Source organism: Mytilus edulis, chromosome 7 (assembly GCF_963676685.1).
Source record: "Mytilus edulis chromosome 7, xbMytEdul2.2, whole genome shotgun sequence".
NCBI lineage: Eukaryota > Metazoa > Mollusca > Bivalvia > Mytilida > Mytilidae > Mytilus > Mytilus edulis.
Genome location: NC_092350.1, coordinates 75954451 through 75964918, shown reverse-complemented (window position 1 = coordinate 75964918; position 10468 = coordinate 75954451). Strand labels below are relative to the sequence as shown.

General features: G+C 30.3%; 1 protein-coding gene across 1 annotated transcript; it reads right to left on the bottom strand.

Moving 5' to 3' along the window:
* Positions 1–2271: 2271 nt before the first annotated feature.
* On the bottom strand, positions 2272–10407 carry LOC139482212 (peroxisomal membrane protein 4-like). The gene is made up of 4 exons (XM_071265926.1): positions 10234–10407; positions 7943–8005; positions 4354–4552; positions 2272–3096 (listed from the first exon to the last, which is right to left on the bottom strand). The coding sequence occupies exons 1-4, from the start codon at positions 10320–10322 to the stop codon at positions 2848–2850; spliced, it is 600 nt and encodes a 199-aa protein (XP_071122027.1). The 5' UTR covers positions 10323–10407; the 3' UTR covers positions 2272–2847.
* Positions 10408–10468: the final 61 nt, after the last annotated feature.

Genomic DNA, 10468 nt, shown 5'->3' with positions numbered 1-10468 from the left:
AATTGATTGATGATTGTTAAACAATCTCAACAATAAATGAACACACTTATTTCTGAACTTCTATCAAATTTCTAACATTTATTTTTTCAGGGCAAACAAAGCATTTGGGTAAATTATATTTATATATAATTATAAATACATAATATATACATGTATATAATGAATTATTTATATTAAAGTAAATACATTAATCAATATTGAAACAAGAAGTACAAATCATTTTATTATCTTGAATAAAATCTCTATCTAATTAAAACCAAATTTTAATTAGATTATATCAACTTTTTGTACAGATGCAATGATGCAAAATGGAAGAAAATAACATTGTAAATAATGTTGGTTTCAGTAATAAATGTACATACATGTGAAAAGTTTGGCAAAAGCCATTAGTGATATCACACTTGATATATAATTTACCCGTAAGGGGCTGGCGGGTCTAAATAGTTTTATTCCCCTAATATAGGATTTCTCTATATTTTTTCATAAATGAACTTTATCGTATACTTCATAGAAAAATGAAATGAAAACATGGGGTCACTGTTCATTTAAGCTCACAATTTGCCTTCAAAGCATACATTTTTGTTAATGTCCTTTTTTTCTGTTGAACTAATAGGAGAAATAAAAGTAATATCGAAATAAAAAAAGAATTAAATTACAGAAATCGATAAAATTTTACAATTATTTAGTTTATGTAAAGCTTATTTGAAAACAATAATAAAAAATATAGGTCACCGATGAGTTAAAAAAGATATTTCAATTTTAATGCCAAAAAATTGCATTTTTTGCACCAAATGGAGATAATTTGGAGCTTCTGCAATGATAAAAACATTTTAAAAGTCATCTGGGGCCAAACTGAATCACTTTTTTTGTTTGATTTTTATACCATATAACAATAAAAGCAGTGATCGGGAAGGACGTGCGCCCTGCGCCTATAGCGCATATTGACAAGAAATGGCGCATACAGTGACAAATGTAAGCGCCCACGTGGCGCACGATATTTTTCACTTCGTTTCGAAATGTTTAGATATCGTCAAATGAATTTCCGATCGTGTTCCGTGCCGCAATGTGTGTGTTCACAACTGTGTAATGTTCCTCCAATAATAGGAGCACCTATATACTTTTGGGACGTCTCGGGTGTTTCCCTATCATAATAGAACCATGCGATTTAACGTCTCGATGTTTTCCTATTGTAATAATAGAACCTTGCGGTCTAACTGATAACTCGAAAAACGCAATTAACCATCATTCATGATATATTTGCTTATAAACAACTTTAAATTTGTGAAATTTGGCAAGTACAGACGAGATTTAACTCTAATAATAATCTCATTGAGTTTAGCTTGCTATTATTTCGATTGAAGAACCCCAAGACTTTTTAGGAATATAGTTTTTGTCTCCATAAAAGACGCCTAACTGTCCTTGTCATTTTTTTGTCTTTGGCTCGTTTTCACATTTTGTAAACATGACTTCAGCGATTTGATGTTATGTTCTATGAAATAATGGTACTCTATACTGTTATTCTTGTCACCGTGATGAAGTTATAATAATACAAGAAGTGCAGAGGAAATGCCTGAAATGTTCTCTGATACGGAACGTCTAGAATAAGTGTGGTATCGACAAAGACCCAAATTTAATGTACAAAAAAAAAACATGAACATGAACAAGGCAACAGTACCAGTTTAAACATTGTAAATAAAGGTTGACTTAAATATTGTTGGGGTTGGAAGAAGTTATTGTATATTCATTGAAATTGAAATTATAAAATCACAGGAACAATATCCGTGATTTTATTTTAAATCATAAAGGTAAGTATCAACACCTCTTTGCCAAAATATACTGATAAATTTCTTTTACAGAAGTCAATTAAAATGGCCCACTCATTTGACAACATGGCCCATTATTTTTTAAAATGGCCCATTGAATTTATTTTTGAGGGGCCCATAGTGAAAAAAACCTTCCAGATCACTGATAAAAGTAATAACTAATAGTGTAATATATAAAACTTGTAATGAAAAAACAAAAGTTTAATTTTTGGCTGAATTTTTTTTACCGGCAAGCCTCCTTAATGGTCATTTTACAAATGTTCAAGTAAGAAGTTATAAGAACACAATTTGGGGGAATTTTTTTGTTTTGCACCTTGTGATGCGAAATGTCTTAATGCATTAACAAAAATATATCAAAAATTTAATAATGACAAACTTTTTTTATGCACTTCTGTAAGAGTTTGTTTGATACATTTTTTCAATTTATACGTCTATAAATAAAACGATACAAGTTGTAAAATCATATGCCTTTTTAATTACAAAAAATATTTTAGTACATTTATATGTCTTCTGTTTTTAAAATAAATTATGGGGCAAGTTTCATTTGGACAAATATAAAATCACATAGACAGTCATCTTACCCATTTTATCCACTCAAAATTATTTAAAAAAATAATCACAAACTTTTAAAGTTGCAAATGTCATGTCTCTACCATGTCTACAGTACTAGTAGGAGATTTATATATGAGCCGTGTAAGATAGAGTTCAACCTTATGCAAGTGCACATATACATGTACATGTATAAGACTGTGATTCATTTTCAAACATTCAATCAAATAGGAAGTAAAAGATTGAGGCCTAGTATGTCTATTTTATAGATTTTCTCAAAGCAGCATATTTTCATCCCCGGAGGGTTAAAAGATATATTGGTATTTATTTACATAATGTTAATTTCTATCTGACACAGCTAATAAGTTTTAATGTTTTCTACAAAAGTGATAAAAAAATTGAAAGAATCTATACATGATGAAAGACTTGAATTGATTGTTCAAATCACAGTTAAAACATATTACAAAAAATATAATCATTTGTTGTATATAAGGAAATTTTTGAAGCTATTCCATTGGTTACTGTCATGGTATAAATACGTCATGGATGATTTCAGTGACGGCTGTAATGTGTCCTTGTGATACTCAAACATCCACAGAACTACTCCCCAAACTATTGCAGCAAAGAATGGAAAAGTGTCATGCTTGGGTTTCGGTATATATCCTTTTTGAACTCCTAACTTGGCTAATCCATATAAAATTCTTGATAGCAGGTACAAATTAATCTAAAATACAAATATTTTTTATCAAAAATCTACTTTGTACCTTGTGCTATGTTTTAAGTTACAATTATTGATAAACCATGACAAAAAAAAGAACCCCACAACATTCTGTAGGTGCCTGTTTCAAGTCAGTATTTGTGTAACATATTTGTTTTTGTTCATTATTTATTTAGGACAATTAAGTTTTCCTGTTTGAATTGTTTAAAATTTATCATTTAGGGGTCTTTTATAGCTGAATATGCAGTATAGTCTTTGCTCATTGTTGAAGGCTGCCTTTGATTCCTTACATCCATTTTAGTTGTACTGTGGTGAAAATTTTTCTCATTGGCAATCATAACTCATCTCCCTACTTTATATATTATACAATACCCAAATTTTGTTAAACATGTTAAAGGCAAGCACTACATTCTGAAACATGTTTATATAAAATTGTATATTATGTTGAAAGGATTTGGTATTTTGTGTTGTTTCACATGTAGTTAAATTATTGTGTACAATTCATGACTTGTACATGAAAAGCAACATGAAAATATTTTGTTTAGCAAATGTACATTGAGTTATTTCCCCTTGAACATAATATTATCAAATCAACTTCCAAGTTAAATCTTTTTATAATATAGAGTTAAGTTTAAACAGTTTCTTGTTTTTCATAGTATCAAGAGTACATATAGAATATAAAGTGATGGTTGTAGCACATTCTACATGTGACGTGTGTATATTTTTCAAATTAATATGTTTGAAAAGACCTCAATTACACATGTAAAAGGTCCAATAATCTGTTTAGAAGTATATATGAGGAAAGTTTATCTTCATTAAAATTTGGCTTGAAATATATATGATTCAAATTTGTCTGAAACCTTGGCAGTCTCAAGACTCTACAGCAGTAGAGATTATGCTTAAAAATTGCTATGAATGCAAATCAGGATAAAAAGTATTTGCCTATTACAGTTAATGTTATCATAATTATTCTTTTTCTATGGTAAATGCATGTATGTTCTAGATCTGTAAACCAACATAACAGACACTTTTCTCATGTCAAGTCCTTATTTAATGAACTTCTAAGTATTCAATCAACTTTTTGGGGTTATTTCTCAACCTTTTCTGTTTTCGTTTCTGACTTAATTTTCTACTCACAAAAGTCATGAAATTTGTTAGTTTTACAAGCTGTGTCAGCAGCATTCACACCATCACTTATTCTGAATCAAGAAATATAAATAAACACCTTACTGCTCGCTTAAACTTTTTGTTTTGTAAACTTACTTGTTCATTAACTTTATTGTATCTACCAAAAACCAAATATCCTCCAACAAATGCTGCCATAAAGGAGTGAAACTCAACCTTTTCTGACTGTAACCATGACATCAAACTAGTCAACGATTTATACAGGAACACAAACATGGCCAAGTTCTTAGAATGTGTAAATGTTGCTTCTAAGATTCCTCTTGCCATATCTTTTGGACTGTAAAATAAATTAATACATGTAATAGTTAACAGATAGTTATTTTTATGTGTAAAAAGTTTGTAACCATTTTTTATATCTTTTATAGCACTTGGTACATTTTGTTTGTATTAACAATTTTCGTTCCAATCCTTTTTACATATACAAGATAAATAGTGAGTGCAAATATAGAATTTCACATAACAGTCAGGGGTACTACTTGTACAACTTATTTCTATTAACATGAAGAAATATATAAATAAATAATAATCCCAAGAACTTTTAGTTACAAACAATGTGGAAAGTCACAAACCTCCTTAACAAAGTCGCCCATAACAATGCGGTATCAGTTATCCTGAAGAGTCCCAATGGAAGGATGAAATTGATTGAGGTGGAACTGTTAACTTGTTACTTATTTAACTAATTATTTTATGAATATAAACAATAATATACTTTCAATTTTCATTTACATGAAGAAGTATATAAATAAATGAAAACATACTTTTTTTAAGTAAATTTGTTATGTTCATATTTTCTGATAAGGTTTGAATAATCTCCCCTTAATTTTCTCCACAAATTTACTTAGGAGTATCTTACAAATTAACTTTTAATATGCTTATATATTAATATTTAATTCTTCAACTAATCAAAAATAACTTGAACAAGTAGTACCCGAATACCCCTGACTGCATAATATTCATTTTCATTTTAAAGTCATAAGAAACCTCAAATTAAAAAAAAATGCATATGTTTTTTTATAACTCGATGGATAGTTTTCATTATAAAACTTATGTACATATACTTTTTTCTGAAGAAAATTCTTTAATCGATTCATATTAAGAAGAAGTTTACTTTATTTTAATTGCTTCAAGGAAGCAATTCCCCCGACATATTTTCCATATGCAAAGTGACCTCAGTGTGACCTATCTCATAAAATCCGGTGATCGCAATACGCATTGATGTCCTTAAAATAAACTATCATCTGAATTTACATGTTTAACACATGCTCAATTTCCATGCTTTTTTGTTGAGTTTTTGTCAATCGTTGACAAACAGGTGACAATCGTTAAACTTCGGCTTCAAAACACACACTTTAATTACCTGCCATATTTTCACAACAACACTGACCGATTGAAAAAAAAATTGACGATTATACGAAATTTACACGAAAAAAAGGATAAATATGTGCACAAAAGACTAAGTTTATGATGTTTGTATGCATTGGTTCAAGAATTGGAAGAACATTATTTTTCGCCGGTCACTGGTTTCTTATGACTTTAACATGTTTAAACACTTGTAAATATCCTCTGCTCATTCTACTGGTATCTTCTTAAAATTACTATATATTATGAGCAAAATTATTCTCTGCCGGTATTGTATTACTATTACGAGCGATCATAAATATTTTTAAAAGTACCATGTCTTGTGAATCCTTTGACAATATATTTTTTATTAAATTTTGACAGACTTATCTTGTACTGCAATTCAATGTATTTAAGACTTTTTTTTGCATTTAACAAAAACATGACTGTCTATAATAAATATTAGAGTTATCTCTCTTTGTCCATTTCTTCAACACCAAGTAATGTCATGGTGACTTGTATACATGTTTGTTTTTTTGTACTGAACCTTAATATCAGAGTGAGTGGAGTATAAATAAGTTGTATGAAAGTTTCAAAATTTTGTTTTCATAAAGAAAACCAGTTTTGGACTAGCACTGTTTTTGTACAGAACATCAAGTATGTTTACCCTATTTAAAATTCATTGATCTAAAGTATAAAAAATTTCCATAATATCAGCCATACTTTATTCATCAAAAACATTTAAAAAAAAATAGGAAAAAATTCAAATCTAAAAATATATGAAACATGTGTGCTGTATAAAATAAATAATTTGACAAAGCAGTTTCTACCTCATTGCTCATATTTCTTTTATAAGAAACTGTTGGAAAACCAAGCAGAAATGATTTGAGCCTTAATCATGTCATTGTTAATCGATTTCAACTATTTAGCAATTGAATGTATGTCATCTCCAATTTTTAAGGGAAAAATGTTTAATTAATACATATGAAATTTAAATATAGTAACTGTCATTTAGTCTTACACTTACAGGAACTAAATTATACACATATAATTTCTGTAAGTGTAAGACTAAATGACAGTCAGGGATTATACTTATACATGAATATTTTATTTACTGTTACAGTACATGATGACGGACGGTCAGGGATAATACTTGTACATGAACAAGTACAATTTATTTAATAGTAAATGTACAGGTAAATAATTCTCTTGGTAACAAGTGGTCTGTGGGCACAGGACGTTTGCGCTTTTTTACCTGTAAAACGATAGGACATTTGCGCTTCAAATACAATGGACATTTGCGCTTTAGATTTTGATTCATCTATATTAAAGTTATGGGACATTTGTGCTTTTTACATATGTATAAGTGAACTTAGGTGTTCAAAATTTGCAGACTACCTGACAGAAAATTATGTGACAATTGAATCACAATTTACATGACTCATCCTGCTATGTTTATCTTTTTGACGAGTATCATTGTACAACAGTCAGTGAATTACATTAAGATTCGTTACATTGATAAACTGGCACCCCAGTCAAGAATTGAGATAGAGAAACTTGATTTTTGTATTTGAAATGTGGACGAAATACCAGTCAGAACAGATAACAAGAGCTAAATTTTTCACTCCTTAGTCTTCAAATATTTAGCAAAAACTGACTTGTGATGACTGTAAGTGTCTTTATGTCTTTAGAATGTTTACTTTTAGCTGTATATAAACTTTTAAACATATATCAATGTCCAATGACACGAATGTACTGTACTATGAAATTTTTTTTAGAAACTTTCAAAGAGAAGGGAAGTGATAAAAACCAAATATTGCAAAAGCGCAAATGTCCTTTTTTTTAAAACTGCAAATGTCCTTTTTTTTTAAAACCGCAAATGTACTATGATTTTAAGCGCAAGTGTCCAAAATAAAAAGCGCAAGTGTCCTATGAAAAAGCGCAAACGTCCCGCGCCATGGTCTGTATTGTTTTACAAATTTTTGTACAAATTTTTTTTTCTTTTGTTTTTCTAGAATTTGTCCCAAGCTTGACACCATATATACTACTCCAATAGAATAGAATATACTACTATTTGTCTTTATTACTCAACATAAAGTTCATACAGTTAAGTGTTAAGTGTACTATTTGTTCCTGGCAGGCTACGTATCTCCTTAAATTTTCTTAAATTGACTTTACATAAGAAAGGAAATTGATGTACGAAGTCAGGAAAAATGAGTTTTTTCAGTCGTTTGATGTGTTTGAGCTATTTGGTTTTGCCATTTGATATGGAACCTTTTTTCAGGTTTTCCTTGGCGTTCCTGATCTTTGTTATTTTACTTTTACCTACCTTTCTCTTTTAAACAAGAATGCCATTACCAGTGAATGTGGAAACCGGACCTTAGCGCCATAGCTGAAAAGACAAACGCATACTCTTAGTAAGATCATAATAAAAGTATACATTAATGTACAAATGTATGTCAAAAAATGTTATCTGTTTCAAACTATTAAAGTAAAATATATGTACATGTATACATGGTATATAAGGGAATTTATATTGATTGTACAATTTAATTACGACAACAAAAAAGTATGTGTGTTTCCTATACATTTTCAATCCTATCACTTAAGTTTTTTTAGATCCTTTTCATTAAGGACATCTTCGCTAGCCAAGGGTTACGATCCACTCCCGCTCTCTTCACCCTTGGCGGATTGAGCCACATTTGTGATATTAATATTGCGCCATCTACTGGAAGATTAAAGTCATGCCCATTCCGAATACATTATTTTTGACCAATGGTAGCACTTGAACTCTTCAGTTTGGAGGTAAAAACATGGTAGCATCTAGATTCTACCCACTTGGTAAAGCGGGAAACGAAAATATACGTCAACATTCATGCATTTGTGAATGAAACATACACAGAAACTTCTATTAGATGATTAAAAACATTCAAGTTGTCACTAGATATAGTCGTAAGTTTATAGATGTAAAGACTTGTTGCACAATAAACACTTGGCAATTGTTTACAAACACTTTCTACATTTACACGTGATCATGTTATAGGCGCTTTTTGATTGGATGCAGCGAGTTTCTACTGCAACCAATAAAAATCCTTACCTTGTGTCTCCGAAATATTATCTCAATCCGCCAAGGGTGAAGAGAGCGGGGGTGGATCGTAACCCTTGGCTAGCGAAGATGCATTAAGGAATCTTAAAGCATGTAAAGTCAATGTTGCAATTTTGCTTTAAACATGTTATACATGTTATATGCAATTATGTAATTATGTCAAAAAGTATAATGTTATGGTTATAAAAGTAAAGCAGGTGCTCCGCAGGGTGTAGCTTTATATGACCGCTGAAGTCAAATCCTGAACACTTGGGGCAAGTATGGACACAACATTCAAGCTTGATACAGCTCAGAATTTGGATTGCGATAAATATTTTGACATTATATGAGTTTCTGACACAAAACAAATGTCAAGATCTTACAAATCTATTGTGCAATATTGTGCAATTAAAGATTTCTTCGTTTAACTTTTCAAAAATTTGGAATTTGAGAAATTTGAAGAAAAAAAAAATGAAAACACCTACCCTTCCCCTTTTTTGGCAATCAGTTTTTAACCTGACATTTCTTTATACATAATATACAAGTAGTGTAAGGGAGGTTAATCTGAAAACATACCCAACATTGTAAGATAAATGTTAGAATTACCTCCCTTACACTGCTTTTACATTGTATTAATTGTCCATTGACCAGAAATACCTAGTTTTTCCCCTTTTTGCCCCTAATTCCAAAACATTTTGAGTCATAACCCCCAAAATTTAATACTAACAATCCCTTCATGGTATGGAAACTTGTGGTTTAATTTCAGAGAGATTCATACACTTAAAGTTATTGTTTACTATTTAGTATTAGGGTTGTGACTTCAATGTGGAGTTTTCCCATGTGATAAGTACAATAACAAAATCTGAACAAAACAACAAGATGACTGATTTTAGACTACAGTAAGATACCATGTCTGAAAACTTGAAATGGAGAAATTATTGCTTGCTAGAAGCAAGTTTTTTGCTCTGTTCTTGAAATACAGACAAACAGAAAACATGTGTAATCTCGTGAAATATATTTTAAACCTGCGAATTGCTATCGAGAACTGATTACTTTTTAGAAAAGATGACTTCACGATACATGTACAAAATGTAGCATCTTATTAATCAGAGGAGAAATTTATTTGATTTGATTTTGATTTATCTTTGCGTCGAATCAATGAGGGTCCGGGTGTGACGAATCGATAAGTCCAAATAAATATGACGTCTTGAAAGGCTATAACTTTAAAGTAAGGAGTCAAAGAAAACAAATTATAATAGTCTTTCAAGACGTCATACTTATTTGGACTAACGAATCGACATGATCGATTAGGGTCCGGAACGTCCTGATGTTGTTGACATGTATAGAAATTGAATATTTACGGTACATGTATCTGATAGAAGTTTGAGATAAAGTATGTTAGTAATCATCAATAATCTGATGGATAACTGGATACCATAAAAAGAAGAAGACATGTATGTTTCAGTTTGACATGAAAGACGACCAACGGCAACGACAACACTGAAAAAAATAACATTCTCTATTATATGACTTACACGGCCCCATTTCTGAAACCTTTAACTACCGACAGTACAGTAGCATACTGCCCTGACAGCAATAATCTGTTAATAGCTGCAACTGACATTTTTTTGTTATCAAACTGACTCGGTCACAAAATCTCAGATCAGAAGGTTTTTGTTTACATTTGTAGCTTTTTTCCCTTCAACATTAAAGAGCTGAAATATCGGGATCCGTCTTAATTTGATTGCTTAAATTTTACTACAATGATAT

Bases quoted from the DNA above. Each gene is read 5' to 3' on its own strand.
- LOC139482212 (XM_071265926.1), bottom strand. From the start codon at position 10,322: ATGTCAGTTGCAGCTATTAACAGATTATTGCTGTCAGGGCAGTATGCT. The intron at 4,553-7,942 runs GTAGGTAAAAGT...TTTATTTTACAG, and splicing joins TTCTTGTTTAAAAGAGAAAG to TCCAAAAGATATGGCAAGAG. The intron at 3,097-4,353 runs GTAAGTTTACAA...TTTGTATTTTAG, and splicing joins ACAATAAAGTTAATGAACAA to ATTAATTTGTACCTGCTATC.